This window comes from Mizuhopecten yessoensis, unplaced genomic scaffold (genome assembly GCF_002113885.1).
Source record: "Mizuhopecten yessoensis strain PY_sf001 unplaced genomic scaffold, ASM211388v2 scaffold8637, whole genome shotgun sequence".
Classification (NCBI taxonomy): domain Eukaryota; kingdom Metazoa; phylum Mollusca; class Bivalvia; order Pectinida; family Pectinidae; genus Mizuhopecten; species Mizuhopecten yessoensis.
In genome coordinates, this window is record NW_018407647.1 from 64,705 (window position 1) to 87,427 (window position 22,723).

General features: G+C 34.3%; 1 protein-coding gene across 2 annotated transcripts in view; it reads left to right on the plus strand.

The window, feature by feature from the left end:
* LOC110456298 (zinc transporter 6-A-like) overlaps window positions 1-21,425 on the plus strand; it is a 27,008-nt gene extending 5,583 nt beyond the window's left edge. Inside the window, exons 2-13 of one of the 2 annotated variants that reach the window (XM_021506946.1) lie at window positions 2,567-2,604; window positions 8,715-8,798; window positions 9,142-9,226; window positions 9,661-9,703; window positions 10,147-10,212; window positions 11,465-11,545; window positions 12,999-13,034; window positions 15,049-15,192; window positions 15,622-15,741; window positions 18,192-18,294; window positions 20,089-20,205; window positions 20,524-21,425. In XM_021506946.1, coding sequence (XP_021362621.1) covers window positions 2,567-2,604; window positions 8,715-8,798; window positions 9,142-9,226; window positions 9,661-9,703; window positions 10,147-10,212; window positions 11,465-11,545; window positions 12,999-13,034; window positions 15,049-15,192; window positions 15,622-15,741; window positions 18,192-18,294; window positions 20,089-20,205; window positions 20,524-20,988 — 1,382 coding nt within the window. In that variant the 3' untranslated portion in view covers window positions 20,989-21,425. The remainder of the gene's footprint in view (window positions 1-2,566; window positions 2,605-8,714; window positions 8,799-9,141; window positions 9,227-9,660; window positions 9,704-10,146; window positions 10,213-11,464; window positions 11,546-12,998; window positions 13,035-15,048; window positions 15,193-15,621; window positions 15,742-18,191; window positions 18,295-20,088; window positions 20,206-20,523) is intronic. The other variant, XM_021506947.1, reaches the window with a different exon arrangement.
* The last annotated feature ends 1,298 nt before the right edge of the window (window positions 21,426-22,723 follow it).

The following is a 22,723-nucleotide window of genomic DNA, read 5'->3' on the forward strand; positions in this document are numbered from 1 at the left end:
TTGTTCAAATGAATGACCTTCACCCATATTCAAGGTCACAGGGGTCAAATATGTTTAAAACTTTAAACAACTTCTTCTCAATAACCAAAATGCCCATGGTGATGATATTTGGCCAGTAGTATGCTGAGATGAAGGGCTACAAAGATTGTTCTAATGAATGACCTTCACCCATATTCAAGGTCACAGGGGTCAAATATGTTTAAAACTTTAAACAACTTCTTCTCAAGAACCAAAATGCCCAGGGTGATGATATTTGTCCAGTAGCATGCTGAGATGAAGGGCTACAAAGTTTGTGCAAATGAATGACCTTCACCCATATTCAAGGTGACAGGGGTCAAATATGTTAAAAACTTTAAACAACTTCTTCTCAATAACCAAAATATCCAGGGTGATGATATTTGGTCAGTAGCATGCTGGAGTAAAGGGCTATCAAGTTTGTTCAAATAAATGACCTTCATTTATATGCAAGGTGACAGGGGTCAAATATGTGAAAAACAATTAACAACTTCTTCTGAATAACCAAAATGCACAGGGTGATGATATTTGGCCAGTAGCATACTGGGGTAAACGGCTACAAAGTTTGTTCAAATGAATGACCTTCACCCATATTCAAGGTCACAGGGGTCAAATATGTTAAAAACTTTAAACAACTTCTTTTTGATAACCAAACTGCCAAGGGAGATGATATTTGGCCAGTTGCATGCTTGGGTGAAGGGCTACAAAGTTTGTTCAAATGAATGACCTTCACCCATATTCAAGGTCACAGGGGTCAAATATGTCTAAAACTTTAAACAACTTCTTCTCAATAACAAATGCCCAGGGTGATGATATTTGGCCAGTAGCATGCTGAGATGAAGTGCTACAAAGTTTGTGTAAATGAATGACCTTCACCCATATTCAAGGTGACAGGGGTCAAATGAAATATGTTAAAAAATTAAAACAACTTCTTCTCAATAACCAAAATATCCAGGGTGATGATATTTAGTCAGTAGCATGCTTGGGTAAAGTGCTATGAAGTTTATTCAAATGAATGACATTCACCTATATTCAAGGTCACAGGGGTCAAATATGTGAAAAACATTAAACAACTTCTTCTGAATAACCAAGATGCCCATGGTGATGATATTTGGCCAGTAGCATGCTGAGATGAAGGGCTACACAGTTTGTTTGTTTAAATGAACGACCTTCACCCATATTCAAGGTCACAGGGGTCAAATATGTGAAAAACATTAAACAACTTCTTCTGAATAACCAAGATGCCCATGGTGATGATATTTGGCCAGTAGCATGCTGAGATGAAGGGCTACACAGTTTGTTTGTTTAAATGAACGACCTTCACCCATATTCAAGGTCACAGGGGTCAAATATGTTAAAAACTTCAAACAACTTCTTTTGAATAACCAAAAATGCTCAGGGTGATGATATTTGGTCAGTAGCATACTACGATCAAGGGCTACCAAGTTTGTTCAAATGTATGACCTTGAATCATATTCAAATTCACAAGGAGCAAATATGTTCAAAAAAAATAATAAAATTAAACAACTCGTTCTGAATAACCAAAAGGCTCAGGATGTTGATATTTAGTCAGTAGCATGCTTGGATCAAGGTCTGTCTGTCTGTCTGTAACTTCGTGTCATGTAACTTCGTGTCATGTACCTTTCGTGTCATGTACATATACAAATGTACCTTCATGTCATGTACCTTTTGTGTCATGTACCATCTTATGTCATGTACCTTCTAGTCAAATAAACAAAAGTGTAAAGACATCAGAAATGGTTAAAAACAACAATTGTTGTGCAGATGTATATGACAAATATTCCCAGACACAACAATAGAACAGCCTAATTAAAATAACTGAATTATCTAGGTCATCTTGTATATATGGAAACTGAGGTTGACACAAAATACACAAAATACAGGGGCCTCTGCTAATTATTTTTTCCAAATATATGCACATAAAGGTAGATTATTTCTGGAGTATTCCTGCATTAAAAAAGGAACGTCCTGTCCTATATTTCTTAAAACCTTGATATGGAAAATTGTAAGGAAGTACTTTAATCTTGTCCTGAAAAGTATGTATGAATAATGATTTCAATGAGACATCAGATCTTGAAAGCTGTTTTAACAAAATTGAGAGCAAAAAAATAATTCATGTTGATTATTTATAATTTTCAAACAATTGTTGTGTCATTTCCCTGATGTTCCTTAAAGTTGTTTCCAACTTGAATTCAAAATGTTTGACAACAAAATAATTTTTCAAACCTATTTTTATGCTAATATTTAATGTTTTGTTTTTTTAACGAAAATTAATAATTCTGTTAACTTGTTGTCAAAATAAGTATTATAAACCTGTATTACTGTCCATAATTTACTTTGTTATCAGTTCAGTATTGACATATATATTTAATTTACATTTTTTTCTGGAAAATATTATAACCAGAAGAATGAAACTTCAGTTAATTTATTAAATTCAGCATCAATTCATATGAAATGCATGTATCACTAATTATACATCTACACCCATCTAAAGTTTGCAGCTCATATAATGTAATTTGTTACCTTGTAGATGCTGGTGATAATGGAGGAACCAAATTCTACACCAGTGTAAGTACCTTACTGTTTCATATACAATTCTACACCAGTGTAAGTATCTTACTGTTATGTATACAATTCTACACAAGTGTAAGTACCTTACTGTTTCATATGCAATTCTACACCAGTGTAAGAATCCTACTGTTACATATACAATTCTACTCCAGTGTAAGTATATTACTGTTACATATACAATTCTACGCCAGTGTAAGTATCCTACTGTCAAATATACAATTCTACACCAGTATAAGTATCTTTATCTTACTGTTACGTATACAATTATACACCAGTGTAAGTATCTTACTGTTACATATACAATTCTACACCAGTGTAAGTATCCTACTGTTAAATATACAATTCTACACCAGTGTAAGTACCTTACTGTTACGTATACAATTCTACACCAGTGTAAGTATCTTACTGTTACGTATACAATTCTACACCAGTGTAAGTATCTTACTGTTACACATACAATTCTACACCAGTGTAAGTACCTTACTGTTACGTATACAATTCTATACCAGTGTAAGTATCCTCCTTTTACGTATACAATTCTACACCAGTGTAAGTACCTAACTGTTACGTATACAATTCTACACCAGTGTAAGTATATAACTGTTACGTATACAATTCTACACCAGTGGAAGTATCTTACTGTTACGTATACAACTCTACACCAGTGTAAGTATCTTACTCTGACACATATACAATTCTACACCAGTGTATGTATCTTACTGTTAAATTTACAATTCTACACCAGTATAAGTCTCTAACTGTTACGTATACAATTCTACACCAGTATGAGTATCTAACTGTTACGTATACAATTCCACACCAGTGTAAGTATCTTACTGTTCCGTATACAATTCTACATCAGTGTAAGTACCTTACTGTTACATATACAATTCTACATCAGTGTAAGTATCTTACTGTTACGTACACAATTCTACACCAGTGTAAGTATCCTCCTTTTACGTATACAATTCTACACCAGTATGAGTATCTAACTGTTACGTATACAATTCCACACCAGTGTAAGTATCTTACTGTTATGTATACAATTCTAAACCAGTGTAAGTATCTTACTGTTACGTACAAAATTCTACACCAGTGTAATTATCTTACTGTTACGTGTACAATTCTACACCAGTATAAGTATTTTACTGTTACGTATACAATTGTACACCAGTGTAAGTATCTTACTGTTATGTATACAATTCTAAACCAGTGTAAGTATCTTACTGTTACGTACAAAATTCTACACCAGTGTAATTATCTTTCTGTTACGTATACAATTCTACACCAGTATAAGTATATTACTGTTACGTATACAATTCTACACCAGTGCAAGTATCTTACTGTTACGTATACAACTCTACACCAGTGTAAGTATCTTACTCTTAAATTTACAATTCTACATCAGTGTAAGTACCTTACTGTTACATATACAATTCTACATCAGTGTAAGTATTCTACTGTTTCATATACAATTCTACACCAGTGTAACCATCTAACTGATACGTATACAATTCTACACCAGTGTAAGTATATTACTGTTACATATACAATTCTACTCCAGTGTAAGTATCTTACTGTTACGCATCCAATTCTACATCAGTGTAAGTATTCTACTGTTACATATACAATTCTACACCAGAGTAATTATCTTACTGTTACGTATACAATTCTTCACCAGTGTAAGTATCTAACTGTTACGTATACAATTCTACACCAGTGTAAGTACCTTTCTGTTACGTATACAATTCTATACCAGTGTAAGTATCCTCCTTTTACGTATACAATACTACACCAGTGTAAGTATATTACTGTTACATATACAATTCTTCACCAGTGTAAGTATCTAACTGTTACGTATACAATTCTACACCAGTATAAGTATCTAACTGTTACGTATACCTGTTACATATACAATTCTACACCAGTGTAAGTATCTTACTGTTACATAAACAATTCTACACCAGTGTAAGTATCTAACTGTTACGTATACAATTCTACACCAGTGTAAGTATCTTACTGTTACGTATAAAATTCTACACCAGTGTAATTATCTTACTGTTACGTATACAATTCTACACCAGTATAAGTATCTAACTGTTACGTATACAATTCCACACCAGTGTAAGTATCTTACTGTTACGTATACAATTCTACACCAGTGTAAGTATCTTACTGTTACTAACATAAATTCTAGTGAGTTTAAGTATCTTACTATTGCGTAAACAATTCTACACCAGTATAAGTATCTAACTGTTACGTATACAATTCTACACCAGTGTAAGTATCTTACTGTTACATATACAATTCTACACCAGTGTAAGTATCTTACTGTTACGTATACAATTCTACACCAGTGTAAGTATCTAACTTTTACGTATACAATTCTACACCAGTGTAAGTATCTTACTGTTACATATACAATTGTACACCAATGTAAGTATCTTACTGTTACATATACAACAGATGGTTAATTGCAGGACATGCAACTTAGTAGCATACTACATATAGCCCTATAACTATCAATAGCTATCAGGGGTGTACAGTATCATATTAAATGTATTAGCTTATGTAGGTTGGGAAGGAGAAAGGTCACATGTTAAATATGGGTCTTGTGCTCACTGCTCAAAGATGTGGTCCTTTATTGATTTTTGGGAACTGGTTTCTCATCCGAAGAACTCGTTTCTCATCCAAAGCATCCAGACTGGTAAGCTTCTATCTGCACAGAGCATTATTCTGTCATGGATTCTATTGAGGACAGGAGTTATCACATCCGTCACCAGATAAGGACCCCACCACGGTGGCGTCAGTTTTCTGCTTCTGCCTACCTGGGTTGCCGAATTCGGTTTCATCACTACATCCCCGACAGTGAACTCCTTCTGGAACAATTTAGCGTCATAATCTCTCTTCCGACACCAATGTTGTATTTGAGCAAGTGTATGCTATGATTGAGTTACCTGCTTGTCTGTATCCAGTATATATTTCCCAGGCCACAGGAAGACTCCAGACACTCCTGGGAGGCAGGGTAGGTCTTTGTGGTAGGATGGCTAACAGATACCAACTTGCACAGCTAGAGATCACTCGTCAGAAGGTCACTTCCGGTTCAGCATTTGGAACACCTCAAGTATCTTCCAGCGTCGTTACTACAGTCGGACCACAGTTGTTTGTTTATTAAATAAGGTTGGACCTAGTTATCTGATGCTGCTTGACAAAGCCTTGCAGGGCCTGCATAAACATTTGCATGTCCGCCAGGATTTATACCTGAAATTGTTACATTTAAAACGGACAAACCAGTTCTTCCGCATAAATGAAAAGGTCCCTGGTTTACTGTTTTTAGGCTACACCCAAAACATCTCGCAAATTCACGTTGTGTCACCCCTACCTGGAGCATATACCAATAGCTCATTCTCTCTCTGCTTTAAACAGCTGTGGCATTGTCTAAACGGATAACTTAACATAAATTCTAGTGAGTTTTCACCTGGAAAGGGTTGTGAGAATGTGTATACTCTGCTTACAACTATTCAGTTTCATGCATGAAGGATTTAATTTAAAACAGTGCTAATCAATACAGATACTCCTTCCAAAACTCGTTAGCCACTAAAACGTCATTTCATAATCAATGATATTTTGGTGTTCTGCAAGATAACATGTCAATCTTTCTTTTGCTGAGTATATACAACATATACATGTACAGTTGTGTGGCCACACAACTCTCCAAAAACAATGTGCGCACACCGTATGGACATCGTCCACACATGGTGTGCACAACTGTGCAATTTTAACAATTGTTCGCCCCGTCTTGTGTGATTTAGTACAATAGATTGATCAATATTTTGGAATGAAAAAATTTGTAAGGCTCGTATGGAATAAGGAACACCATATATATAAATTTCTCATCATATTAATTAAGACTTATGTTCAATTTTACAATGCGTGTAACACAGTATTACAGTGGCTGTTAGACTGTGAAGAACAGTTTGGCTCCCAGGTAAATATAACCGAACAGGTAAATAACATTTTGATGAGTGACCAGAGTTTTAGCTGGCACGTGCACCCTGTGCCTGACATAGAGAGCCGTTGTATGATACCGTATGACTGTTATTAAAAAACAACTGGACGTTAAGTGTTTGTTATTTGCATTCGTTTTGATCTCCCGTTCACCTGGATTTTCACACCTTGACGAGTTACATAAGTGCCCTGGGTGGGGGATAACTACAGTCCGGGTACATGTATAATGCGGCTATGTTTACCTGTATATGGGACCATGTCCATATGTGCTATAATTTTACATGTGTCGATTTTGGTCATTTAAAAAACCCACAGAAACACCATTTCTAAGTTAAGAAAGTATAGATAGAAAGATCAGCATATATATGTAACTAGAATATAGAAATGTACAATTTACCGAGGAAATCAAGTTTATATGTTTAGGCACGAAACCGTATATATTGTTAAGCCATTTCTCATTCAATTTACATCAACCACGATTGTCATCGCACAACGTTCGTCCATCGTTCGCACAAATGTGTGCAAGAAATCTGAAATAATCGTCCACTGAGCCACGTAGCGTGCACGTACACCACACATCGTGTAATGTTGTGCAATCCCACAACTGTATATATGTTTCCTAGGAGAGGGAGTGTTTTTTGCTTAAATTTTGTCTTGTGTGCATGCATGCCCCTCTTTATAAGAATTATGATCCTTTATTCATATTTGAAGCATAGATTTGTTGATTGTGTAAACCATGTATTTTTAGAATATGGGCCTAGGAAGATGATTCTTATGCATAGTTAATATCAATATAAGTTATAAAGGTAAAGCCATGTTGGAGCACCTTGTCTTATATAATAATTGTAGTGAAGTATGTACCGGATGTTTCTCATTTCTACACATTCTTGAGATGTTTTACTTTTCTAAAGTGTATACAATAAATAGAATAAATGAAGTATGTTCTTGTTGCTGTTCAATATTTTAATATTGAATGGTCTTTATATATAATGGCCTTTTGTACCATGATATTTCATTACAAGGATCACTGGTAAGTCTAGATATAAATGTATTAATACCCTCTTGGATGTATTAATGCTGTTTCAATTCTCCCACAAGGTACTTAAGAGTGAGTGACAAGGTAGGGACATTAACACTGCAGTCTAAATGGATTCTCCATGTGAAGGGCTAGTATTGTTCCCGAGTACTCTTCATTATGTGGAAAATGTATAATAGCAATTCTTTGAAATGCTATGAAATATAGATGACATAACATAAATCTGATTCACATTAAATTTGAAGACATCATCGTATCAATATCTTGGTGTTTTGCATTTTATGACACAATATCAAGATGTTGACTTCGAAATTTCATCATATGGAGTTCCCAATATATTTAAGGTCATAGGAGTGTATTAATAAACGGAAATAGGAAGTACATCCCTAGTTGAAAATCCAATGTAGGGAGACTGTATCACAATTTCCGCATATTCTAATGTTTAATATTATGCTGATGAATATTGTATGTTTATTATTGACAGATTAGTGTGTTCTATCAGTATTGAAGTATTACAAAGTAATCCAGGCATTAATTCAGTTGTTTTTTTATCAATGAGTCACATGTGTCCATTGTTCTGTACTTCAGGAAACCGGCTACCTATTTCACTACTGTGAAGTTTTTCAAGAACTATAACTCTTACATGCAATTACTGTATGTATATGGTTTTATTATAAAATGTAAATTTTTAATTGTTTATAGATAATTAATTTTACACAATTTCAGCATTTATTAAATTGATATACATTAATGCAATACTAATCTATGTCAGTATCATTTTTATTGCCGACATTATTTTGCAAAAATTTGCGTCTTTACTTTTTTTTCAAAATTCACTCCTTTTTACATAAATTTCCATTTAAAATCCTTAAAATTGTGACAACCTATATATTTTTTGTGGCAGAAAATTTTCTTTACTTCAAAGCAATATAACTACAAAATTTGAAGAATTTCTACTGAGAAATGGTCACACAATCCTATTACCTTAAGTTAAATTCCAATACATTGTGAAATATTATATATGTTATAGCATATTAATTTTGACAGTATGTATACTCTACAGGGAACCATATATCCACTAGCCCCACAGCGATCCTTTCTGAGGACAGCAATGGTAGAACTTCAAAATGTGATGAGGATAAAAGCTGTAAGTCGTATAGAGCAGAGAGCAGTAAGAAGTATTATAGTCTCTTATTGTAGGCGACATTTGTCCTGTTATCGAATGTACAGATCTGTAGTATGTATATGTTAACACAATCCTGTTTTCTGTAAAAAAAAGAATGTATAAAAAGGTTTAACAAAAAGGCACCTTAGGTCAAAACTGTTTTAGTTCTGAATATATATTAATGTACATGTAGTTAAACTTAAGTTGATTTATTTACTTTGTCATTTATTTATTTACTTGGTCATTTAACTTTTTGCCAATTTGTTTAAGACAACACATTGACTTTGTCCCTTTATTTTATAAATTTTCTCCATTTGTTTGGCAGTCAAGGAAAATTCTGCTGGTGCTGGGGTTGAATGTGCTGGGATCTCTGCTTCTGTTGATATGGTGTCATGGATCTGACAGTATGGGTGAGGGGAGATAACTCATTTGGAACCACATGCCTGGATAATTACTTTAGCACATAATAATATTCAATATTTCTATTAAGGAGCCATGAAAAGAGCTAATAGAAGGAAGAAGATAAATTATCTCTGATAGTTCAACACTTGCACTGGGATATAGCTTCCAGTTTCCTATTTTTGCGCAAGAATCATGGAAAAATGACTGCAATTGATTTTGAAGTTGGTTTTCATTGTTTTATGAATTTAATTTGTCTACCATTGCAGTAAAATCTCTTAGAACTTAATGTTGAAAAAACAACTTTGACCATAATGCAAAAATGTGCAATGTAGTCCACTAAGTTTTTGAGGAATTGAATTTGAAGTCAGTTTTCAAATAATTGAGAATTCAAATTTTAGGGGTTCTATATTTGCAGATACATGTATATTGTTTTCTGTTGCAGCTCTCACTGCCTACACCTACTTAACACTTTATGACATATTCACGTAAGTGTTATGTAGATATATGAGACCAAATGATGTGTTTGTTTTCAAAAATATTCTGGAATGTTTAATGTACCTGTAGTTTTAGAAAATTAATTTTCTAAATATATGAAGAAATTGGAAAGGTTTTAATTTTGCTTTATGCTATGAGTATGGCAATTTAAAATATCAATGTTATCCATATCAAAATGGTACACACACATTACATCAATGATGTTGACAAAGTGTTGTAAAACAATTCATAATAGTCATTTAACCGCTGTCATTTAATAAGCAAAGCTAGATTAACTCAAGTTTATATTCACTTGCTCCTAAAATTGACGTGTTGTTATTGTATTTATGGGCGTTGAGGAATACTGACCCCCAAGGTCATTATGCTTATTTTTGAACTTTTGAGTTTATTATATAGCAGTGTTATTTGTGAATTGTGTGTTATGCTTTTGTAGAATTTTGATATGTCTCCTGAGCATTTGGGTCCAGATGCAGAAACCAACGCCAGCATACTCTTTTGGGTAACTTTGATTAAACATGTCAACGTTAGCCATTGTGAACTGGACTAAAATAAGTTATTTTGATAATGGCTTCATATATTGAAGCTTATTTTGTAGCGTTGATTAAAGAACATTTCCAAGCATTCGTGGAATTTCATGATCTAGAAACATATACATGTAAGAACTAAGAATAAATTGGGCATTACTGAACTGACCATTTTACTTGTGTTTGGGGAACAATTGATTCAGTCTCAAAGTACCAGTTTATCATAGATCACAAATTATGTCACTAAATGAAAATACGTTAAGGTTTGTTTGGTTTGTGAGTTAAAATGTTCAGATATGAGAGATTGGAAGTGTTAGCAGTGTTTGCCTCTATAAATGTGATATTTTAATCACCAGATATGGGAGATTTAAAGTGTTAGCAGTGTTTGCCTCTATAAATATGATATTTTAATCCCCAGATATGAGAGATTTGAAGTGTTAGCAGTGTGTGCCTCTATAAATATGTTATTTTAATCAACAGATATGGTAGATTTGAAGTGTTAGCAGTGTTTGCCTCTATAAATATGATATTTTAATCCCCAGATATGAGAGATTTGAAGTGTTAGCAGTGTTTGCCTCTATAAATATGTTATTTTAATCAACAGATATGGTAGATTTGAAGTGTTAGCAGTGTTTGCCTCTATAAATCGGATATTCTAATCCCCAGATATGAGAGATTTTAAGTGTTAGCAGTGTTTGCCTCTACATTGTTGATATTTTAATCACCAGATATGGGAGATTTGAAATGTAAGCAGTGTTTGCCTCTATAAATATGATATTTTAATCACCAGATATGAGAGATTTGAAGTGTTAGCAGTTTTTGCCTCTATAAATATGATATTTTAATCACCAAATATGGGAGATTTGAAGTGTAAGCAGTGTTTGCCTCTATAAATATGATATTTTAATCACCAGATATGAGAGATTTGAAGTGTTAGCAGTGTTTGCCTCTATAAATATGTTATTTTAATCAACAGATATGGTAGATTTGAAGTGTTAGCAGTGTTTGCCTCTATAAATATGATATTTTAATCACCAGATATGGGAGATTTGAAGTGTTAGCAGTGTTTGCCTCTATAAATATGATATTTTAATCACCAGATATGAGAGATTTGAAGTGAAAGCAGCAGTGTTTGCCTCTATAAATATGATATTTTAATCACCAGATATGAGAGATTTCAAGTGAAAGCAGTTTTTGCCTCTATAAATATGATATTTTAATCACCAGATATGGGAGATTTGAAGTGTTAGCAGTGTTTGCCTCTACAATGTTAGCCCAACTTGGAGCCCTGTTTGTCATCAAAGAAAGGTATGGTGTTTTTGTTTGTTCATGAAGATCATATTTTGTTATCCTGGTATAATAAAAAGCCACTGCTTACTGAATTTTCTGGGGAAATTTCATATGAGTTTTATTTGTAGAGTTTCAGGCGAATAAGCTAGAGGTCCGGGGCATGATATTACATGGAGGCACTGAAAAATTATCACCGCTGTTACCTTGGTTCACATTTGGACCTGAGAAATATTGACAAAAATACTCAGTTTTGCTGTCAAAATTATTATTGCTGCTACCCCTGTTAAATGTTGGGATGAGTATTTTCTGAAAATATAGCACTTTTTGCTCACTTCTCTTGTAAGAATATCAGGATAAGGTTCAATCCCTAAAAGGGAGGCAATGAAAAATAATAACCTCTGTTACTCTATTTATATTCTGTTTTAACATATTGTGTGGAACTATGATGATTCAAATGGGACTTATTGATATCTGGGATTGTAGAAGAAATGTGGTGGGTGTGATTTATACTAGTTCATGTCTATATCATCTATTATTATAAATAAGGTGCATGGATTTCTGTGTGGGAAAATATTATGATTGTAATGTCCTGTAGGCTAAATATTGACTTTTTCTTTCGAAGTCAGTGATAACAATAAGTTTTTAAACAGGTGTTTGACTTTGATAGAATAGCCGTTATGAAATTGGACAGATAAAGCAATCTGTTCAAGCGGCAGATAAAGAAAGTTATTTGGATACGATGCAATGGGCCAGTTCTTAATCGAGATGAAGGGGCTCATAGAGTCTCGCACATCTATGACCAAGTCACATAAAAACACTTATTGGTTGTGTTACAAGAATCTTTTCATAATCCATACTTACCAACCTGAAGAAAATGTTTAGAAATTATGGAAAAGGCGGTTGAATGCTCATGTGATGTAATGCTGATCTTATTGTATTCTGAAAATATAGCCAGTTCAGAGTTAACGAGTAGCATGCTACTTTTGTCGCCCCCCAACTTTTAATGAAAACACTTCACGTTGTGACTTTATACACAGGAACATGTCACATGCAATATAACCTAAGATATATATGACACAAGTAGCTGAATTAATGCTATCCTTGAAGAAAGTTTTTTCAAACGAATTTGGTACCAAGCATTGTAAATCAAGCATTATTTGGCCATGCAACTGCTGTATATATACTGTGGCTTATATTTATCTACTGTGATGTAGCAGGTGATATGTCACTGCCACTATATATATAACTTATTGTTGACAACTTTATTCTAGTGCGTTCATAATTATTATAATTGAAATCGGTGGAAATGACAGTAAATTTAATAAAATATCTGACTTACCCTCCAACCAATAAAACGTAGGTGGAGTTAGTCAAAGATTTAACAACAATAATTAAAACATGGCCCGTCTTACAAAAATTGTTGAGAGTTATTTCCCTTGCAGTGATATGCATCTGTGTGTTATTATTTCAGCATAGAAAGACTGATCCAACAGCCTGACATCCACCTGTAAGTGTTTTTGTGTTTTGTGTTACTGTTTGACAAAGGATGCTTCTGTCAACTTTTTCTTTTAAAATCTTACTCCTTACACGCAACTGATCAAATTTTAACCAAATTTACTATGTTGCGTCCTTGACAATAAAGAATCAAATTTGTGTAATGGAAGTGCATTGTCTCCTAGGAGCTAAGGAGTAGGCCCCAATATAGAGGAAATCAGCGAATTCAGCCTTTAAAAGACTACTTCCCCTAAAGGACTACACAATTCTTACCATATTTGGTATGAAACATAAGTGAGGCAAGGTGATGATATGTTGTATAAATGATGTTTGTTTGAATACCAATTGAGCCAGAAGGGAATGACACAAGGTGGTCCCAACATAGTGCAAAATTTTCATCTTCAAAAACCAACTCCTTCCTGAATGACTAGAAATATTGTTTCTACATTTTATCTGAAATGTTACCGGGTCATTATTTCTGTGTAAATAAAGACTGAACCCTCCTGGGCCAGAGGGTTGTAGCTTACAATATGAATTAGGGGTATTTTTACTTTAAAATCCATCCTGAACAACTGCACAGATTGTAACTAATTTGGTTTGAGATATCACTAAGGCAAACTGATATTTTTTACAAATGAAGATATAACAGCCTCTTGGGCTGAAGCAGTGGACTGCTAAAACAGGAATGTTGGGTAAAAAACTGTACTAATTACAAATGATTAATAGAATCTTCCCCTGTGCATGCCCTGAGGGTGTGACAGAGAAATTTCCAACCCGAGGGGTGATGTTAGACAACCAAACAAATCACCCCGAGGGTTGGAGATTTCTTTGTTACACCCTCAAGGTAGGGGGTGATTATTTTTCTCCCATCCTATTATTTCAGTCACAGCTACACCGACAGTAGTCTGCCATGATTGTAAACAAAACACATGTGGGGTATACATATCGTCATTCACTTTTGATGACGTCACAATTACCGATGACACATTTTAATGACGTCACAATTGAACACGTGCTAATCAGCACAAGGCTATCTCCCCCTAGGGGGTGACAAGCTGATCTTTCCCGACTAAAACGGGAGACACACCTGTGAAGGGTGGGATAATAAGATCCCCAACATATATGACCACATGCACTTGTATAGGGCAGGAAAAGATGAAAACATCCATGTTAAGAGGATTGGCCAAAGGGACATATTCCATAAGTCTCCACAAAAAATGCTAAGTATGAAATGACAAAAACAATCATGGTTCCAGGAAGGTTCCAGGGACTGGCCTCATCCCTGGAGACTTTGTCCTAGTATCATAACTTTGAAATTGTTGAGACGCCCAATCTATAACCCATTCACGCAATCACTGAGCATGAAGAGACAAAGCCACTCATGCTCCCAGGATTGGCCAAGGTTGTTACAGGTTTTACAATCAAAGTAACATTCTAGTGTGATATTACGGTGCCAGGGTCTCTTGTTTAGATTTAATGTGTTTGAGTTAATGTTCTACAATTTGAGGTGTTTTTTTTGTGTGGTAAACTTTTGTTTGATTATTTTGAAAGGTTGATGTCTTAAGAATGACAAACTGTGTAGATATCAGATTTAGAAAATAACCATATAAACCTTTACATTACTTTCCCATTCATTTCTGTTTCCTGTTTATTGATTAACATATATTTGCTCTCTGTTGATGGCCTAATGATAATTAGGAATGCAAATCATTCAGGACACAGTTTCAACAATATTAATAGTTATGAAATATTACATAGCTAGGAACAAACAAAAACATATACTACTAACAGAATGATTTAAAACAACAAAGATAATCAAAACTAGATTGATGCAATATCTTATTACAGTAAAGAATATGTAAGTTACTAGGCTGTTACCACACTTTCCATTAATACGGAATGCGAATAAGGTTTGGGAGTTGATTGTATTACTGGTTATCTCCCTTGTTACTAACCCTTTGTAGAACTGTTTAGCCAGATATCGCCTTATTGCTGTAGGTTCAAATCGCTTGAATTTCTTTCAACAGGGGACGACTATTGGTGGGAACAGTGTTTGCATTCACTTTGCACATGTTTGTAGCCTACAGTGTAAACAACCGTGCGATGAACCATGTGATTGATGCTTCCAGCTCCAGCTGGTTACAGGAACACATGACTGATATGAGTGAAAGGTGAGCATAACAAACAAAAATACAAAAAATAACATCATAAATAAGATGTTAATCTTCTACAATGAAGTAAACATTAACTCATAAAATACAATGTCTTTTAGTTTGTACATACTTACAAACATTTAGTTTGTACATACAGTACTTAGGATTTTTTTTCATTTTGAGGTATTGTCATTAATATTCTTTATTTTAAACATCAAACAGAATTTCAGCAATGATGTCAAATAAACTCTGAAAAATAAAAGATAGAATCATTTCTTTTGATTGTACTTGTACATTTACATGAACTTTATACATATCTTTATACTATAGTCTGTATTGAACTCAAATGATGTTACTTATTATTGGGAAAGTCAAGATAGGGTCACATTTGACATAAAAAAAAATGCATTCAGATTTTAACTTTATATTTGATGGTGTCTGTTTCAGTTTGTGTCATGTTGTCCCAGGTCTCAGTAAGCTGTTGTTACCAAGAATCAATCCCCTTGCCCTCATTGGGTTTACAGGTGGCCTAGCGATTTGTATAACTTACATCCTCATAGACACCAAGTAAGTATAACCTACACACCTTCTGGCTAGGCACCCTCCCTCTGAACAACTGTATAACTTTATACTATTTTTAGGTCACATGAGCTTTAGCTCAAGTGACCTATTGCTATCCGTCTTCGTCCGTCGTTGTGCGTCGTCCATGGTCCGTCGTCAGTTAACATTTTCAACTTAAGCTGAAATACTGTCAAAGGGATTTCATTGATACTTCATGGGAATGTTACTGACAACTCCCTGACTAAGTGATGTTATTTTTTGGGTCAATCAGAAATCCAATTTGGCCACCACGGCCGCCATTTTGAAAAACTATTTCAAACCTTAAGTCAACTTCTACTGGGCCGATTTATCTGAAACTTGGTAGGAATGATTAATTCATAGTCCTGACAAAGTGTTGTTAATTTTTTAATCGATCAGAAATCCAATATGGCCGACATGGCAGCCATTTTGAAAAAATATTACAAACTTAAAGTCAAGTTCAACTGGGCCTATTCAACTGAAACTTGGTAGGAATGATCAACTCATGGTCCTGACAAAGTGTTGTTATTAGGGCCCCGTATCGCTATGACATGATGAAGCAAAGTTGTTCGGAATTAAACAAAGAGACACACTGAGGTAAAAAGTCGAGGTCAAAGGTAAAGGCCATTATATTCAAAGGTCAAGGTCAAATTTTGCATCTTTTCACTGATGAACATTTTGTTATGACATGATGAAGTAAAGTTGATCAGAATTAAACAAGGAGTCAATTGACCAAAGGTCAAGGTCACTGGGTCAAAGGTGAAGGTTAAATTTTGTACCTTTACCCTGATGAATATTTTGTTATGTTATTATGAAGCAATGTTGTTCAGAACTTAACACAGAGTCAACTGACCTTAGGTCCAGGTTAAAGGGTTCAAAGGGTCAAGGTCAAGTTTTGTATTTTTTACTGATTAACATTTTGTTATGATATTAAGAAGCAAAGTTGCTCGGAATTAAAGAATAAGTCAACTGACCAAAGATCAGGGTCACTGGGTTAATGGTCAAGGTCATTCTGGTCCAAAGGTCAAAGACAAAGTGGATCTCTGACTTTGACCCTGGCTCTTGATGGAGGAGGTATATAAGGTGAAATAAAACAAATCAAAGCTAACAAATGAGTATTGCACCGGTATTTACATTTCTGTTAGCCCAGCAAATATGGAGGTGGAAGGAAACAAGACTCACATCATAGTACATGAAAAATGTATATTTTGCTTCCTTGCGATTCTTTTTGAAGTCCAAATGTCAAACGTCAAGCTCAGCTATATCGGCAGATTGCTTCTTGATGATTATGGGGGATATATTGCCACAAGACGGGGCCCTTACTGACCTGTCAGTGTTCTATTTTTTTAGGTCGATCAGAAATCCAATACGGCCGCCAGGGCCGGCCATTTTGAAAAACTATTTCAAACTTAAAGTCAAGCTCAACTTGGCCGATTTAACTGAAACTTGTTAGGAATGATCAACTTATGTTCCTGACAAAGTGTTGTTATTTTTTGGGTCGATCAGAAATCCAATATGGCCGCCATGGCCGCCATTTTGAAAAAAACTATTTCAAACTTAAAATCAAGTTCTGCTAGGCTGATTGAACTGAAACTTTGTAGGAATGATCGACTCATGGTCCTGACAAAGTGTTGTTATTTATCGGGTCGATCAGAAATCGAATATGTCTGCCACTGCTGCCATTTTGAAAAACTATTTCAAACTTGAAGTCAACTTCTGCGTGGCCGATTGAACTGAAACTTGGTAGGAATGATCGACTCATGGTCCTGACAAAGTGTTGTTATTTTTGGTCGATCAGAAATCCAATATGGCCACCATGGCGGCTATTTTGAAAAAAACTATTTCAAACTTAAAGTCAATTCCTGCTTTGCCGATTGAACTGAAATTTTGTAGGAATGATCGACTCATGGTCCTGACAAAGTGTTTGTATTTTTCGGGTCGATCAGAAATCCAATTTGGCTGCCACGGCTGCTATTTTAAAAATAACTATTTCAAACTTTAAAACAAGTTGTAATAGGCCGATGAAACTCGGTCTAGGAATGATCGACTCATGGTCCTGACAAACTAAGTTAACGTTATACTTAACTATTTTTTACTCAAGTTGGTACATATTTCAACAACAAAGATAAATACTGTAGGACTCAGGTGACTGTTAAGGCCCATGGGCCTCTTGTAGTTGTTATCATTATCTTTAAAATGCTACACAGGATGACTGTCAACTTTCATTTGTGTGTATTACACTGATATGATGCATAGGATTGATGTGGTCATAATCTACGATATATAAGATAAAAAGCATAAACAAAACTTTGAATAATTTCTAGTATGTTTGTAAAGCATTCAGATTGAAGTTTTTATATTTCATAATGAAAATCCACTCTTTGTTGTTCTGTTGCAATGTTGAAAAGTTTATCATTTTGCTTTCAATCTTTACACAGGATGTACTACTCAGCAGATACGTGGGCTGCCATATCAATAGCTGTCATGATCTGTGGCACCATGTTCCCAATGAGTGCTTACACTGGCAAAATACTACTACAGGTAAAGCTAACAAAATACCACTACAGGTAAATAAAGTTAACAAAATACTGCTTCAGGTAAAGTTAACAAAATACTACTACATGTGAAAGTAAACAAAATAATACTACAGGTAAAGCTAACCAAATACTACTTCCGGTAAAGCTAACAAAATACTATTTCGGGTAAAGTTAACAAAATATCATTACAGGTAAAGCTAACTAAATAATACAACAGGTAAACCTAACGAAATACTCCTTCAAGTAAAGCAAACAAAATATCATTACAGATAAAGCTAACAAAATAATACAACGGGTAAAGCTAACAAAATATTACTACAGGTAAAGCTAACAAAATACTACTACGCGTAAAGCTAACAAAATACTACATCAGGTAAAGCTAACAAAATACTACATCAGGTAAAGCTAACAAAATACTACATCAGGTAAAGCTAACAAAATACTACTTCGGATAAAGCTAACAAAATACTACTTCGGGTAAAGTTAACAAAATATCATTACAGTTAAAGCAGCTTTAACTGTAATGATATTTTGTTAGCTTTACTTGTAATAGTATTTTGTTAGCTTTACCTGTAATGGTATTTTGTGTGCTTTACTTGTAGTTTATTTTGTTAGCTTTACCTGTTGTTTTATTTTGTTAGCTTAAATTTTAAGCTAACAAAATAAAACAACAGGTAAAGCTAACAAAATACTACTACAAGTAAAGCTAACAAAATACTACTACAAGTAAAGCAAACAAAATATCATTACAGGTAAAGTAAACAAAATACCACTACAGGTTTTACCTGTAGAAGTATTTTTTTAGCTTTACCTGTAGTACATGTAGTGGTACAGATGATATATAAACTATATATCACTATAGTTAAGTTTTATAAAGTATTGGTACAGACAAGGGTCATTAGAATTACAACAGGTAAGGCTCAGTCTCATAGAATGTTATTACAGGTAAGGCTTACAAAACGTTACTACAGGGAAGGCAGATATATATGTTATTACAGGTAAGGCAAATAAAAATGTAACTACGGGTTAGGCTAATAAAATGTTACTACAGGTAAGGCAAATAAAATGTTACTACAGGTAAGGCTAATAAAAATGTAACTACAGGTAAGGCTAATAAAAATGTAACTACAGGTAAGGCAAATAAAAATGTAACTACAGGTAAGGCTAATAAAATGTTACTACAGGTAAGGCTAATAAAAATGTAACTACAGGTAAGGCAATTAAAAATGTAACTACAGGTTAGGCTAATAAAATGTTACTACAGGTAAGGCTAATAAAAATGTAACTACAGGTAAGGCAAATAAAAATGTAACTACAGGTTAGGCTAATAAAATGTTACTACCGGTAAGGCTAATAAAAATGTAACTACAGGTATGGCAAATAAAAATGTAACTACAGGTAAGGCTAATAAAAATGTAACTACAGGTAAGGCAAATAAAAATGTAACTACAGGTAAGGCTAATAAAATGTTATTACAGGTTAGGCAAATAAAAATGTAACTGCAGGTAAAGGCAAATAAAAATTTAACTACAGGTAAGGCAAATAAAAATGTTACTACAGGTAAGGCTATTAAATGTTACTAACTGTAAGGTTTGTGCTTCCTAAATACTACTGCAAGTAACATTGGCTTTCAAAATACAGAATCTTGTTTATGCATAAACTATAACATATTTTTGTTCCAAAATTTGGACAATTTTCATGCACTATTTGGATGGACTTCAATGTAAATTGACTTCTTTTGTTGGTGATTTTAAAAAATGGGTGTAAAACTTTGTTTTTGATGGATTTATTAATACAGACATCTCCAGCTCACATTCTTGGACAGTTGGACAAACTTCTTCGGGAAGCTTCCACTTTGGATGGTGTACTAGAGTTCCGACATGAACACTTTTGGACCCTGTCCTTCGGCTGTCTAGTAAGTTTTGTAAGGTATTGTACAAGACTCCTGTTTAAAATATCTAACATGGGACTGGGTATTTCATTTCATTTATTTTATTTCATTTACAAGTGAAGAGCAGAGAAGGTAAAAGATTTTCTTTTGTTGATCTGATAAAGATCCTTTGATGGTGGGTGCCAAGATCCTTCTAGGATCTCTTGTTTGGTTAATAGTTTCTGTTCCACTGATCATATCTTGATGAAACTTCACGGATGTTTGTATATGTATCTCTCTAGACAGGTTTTTAGTGTACTATTGAGGAACTCTACATTGATTTTCTGTGTCTTTCCCACATAGGCTGGATCAGTTCAAGTACGTGTCCGTCGCGATGCTGATGAACAGATGGTGCTGGCACATGTATACAACCGACTCTCAAACCTTGTGAATCATCTGACTGTCCAGATATTTAAGGATGATTGGACTCGGTCCAGCTACAACATGCTAAGTAGCCAAGGATTCCCATCAAGTTTCTCCTCCTCATCTATGGGGCAGCCCCGGGGTCCATCACCTGCTGTGGATGCTTTTCATACTTCAGGGAAGTTACCTTCCTCGCCGCTGTCTGTTTCATCGTTTGACACTACAAGTCAAGGTCATTCTCACGATAACATTGGTCACTCCCATGGTAGTGGTCACTCGCACAGTAGCGGTCATTCCCATGAGTTCAGTAGCTCTACCCCCTTTAGGGGAGGTAACTTTGCACCATCCAGTGGACAGTTCTCCATTAATTCACCATCTTATGGCTCTCACCATAGTCTTCATTGATTAAAAGTAATTCAGAAAAAATCATCAGTTCCTTTGTAAAATAACATTATATAAGGAAAAAGTCAGTTTACTGTTATTACCAAGGAAGATTAATGAGATCTGGCTGGATCCTATCTCTATAGGAGTGTTTTAATAGTGGTGAAATGGTTCATTTCAATTTGAATATTGAAAAAATGGATGTTGTGATGAATGATTTAGTAAATATGAGAGAATAGATGAGTATCATGGAATCGCTAAATATGTGTCATCATGAGTAAATTACCAAAGGAGGGGAAAGTTGACCGCAAGTAAGTGATCGGCATGTTGGTAAAAATGGTATGTTCTAGTATATGCTGTTTCAAACTTGTTAGGATGATCATGAACAAAATGTGATATTTATTTATGTTTTAATGTGTATGTAAATTTATTATATTTCCTGATAGACATTCACAAATAAAATGTAGAAGGAAGCTTCATTACTTTGTTACTTGTGATACTTAGTTTTACAGTTAAAACTCAAAGTGAAAAATAACAAACGGCATTGTCAGTTGCAATATCACAATAGCAGTTTCTAATTGTGACATCCCTTGTTTCCACATTTTAAGCTCACCTGGTCCGAAGGGCCAAGTGAGCTTATGCCACACTTTACAACGAGAGGTATATATAAGGTATGAAGTTCGCACTTTACAACGGGAGGAATATATAAGGTATGAAGGTCACACTCTACAAAGAGAGGTATATATGTGAAATTGAGGTTCTTGCACTTGCACAAAGTACTCGACGACAAATATTGCGTTTCTTTTGCTTTATTCGTATGGAGAATCCGTATGGAAAATCCCTAAAATAATGTAAAAACACTAGTTGTACAATACAGACACATATTAAACATATTTCCTATCGAACACACTGAACATTAACTTTTACAATACATAACGCGAACAATGGAATATTTAAAAGGACGTCAACACAATTCTATGACTTCTAGATAAAAATGGAGTTACTGTATCGTTACATACAAATGAATTATAGAACATTCTCAGTGTAGAATGTAACTTATAATATTTTACTTTGACTTGCAACTAATTTACACAAAGGAATTTACGTAAGTCTAAAACAATAATTTACCAAATAATAATTTATCAAATAATGCTAAATTAATTAAATACACATTCTGTAAATAACTTACCCTGCATGTGGTGCTGAGGATATATTGGATGAATAATCAATTTATGCCATCGATCTTCAAACTTAGGAAAAACTCATCTATACAATGTAGGTCTGACCCCTTGTAAATAAAGTGCCCAAGTGAAGAAATAGAGAGAGAAAAGCGGGAAATAAAATAAGCGTCGCATTGCACATGCACGTCCAAAGTGGTCAGTCTGGTCAACAAAAGAATACAACACATAACACATGATATCACAGGTGTTACACAATCACATACATGTACTTATACAATGTGCATAATACGGGCCATAATAACAAGTATACGGAAAGCGGAAATACGGGTCACGTGATACAGCGGCACGAACAGAAAATGTAACTTACTTAACAATCTTCCATAGTGAAGTATTTATTTTCTTTCAAATCCAACTTAATCAAATTAAAACCTAAATATATATAATATTCACTTAATACAACAGGGTGCCACATACACCCCCTGTTCGAAAAAAGTCGTCCTCGACATGATTACAATGAAGTCATAGAAAAAACATTAATATCAATTAAAATATATTGCATTAAACAAACTAGATAGACT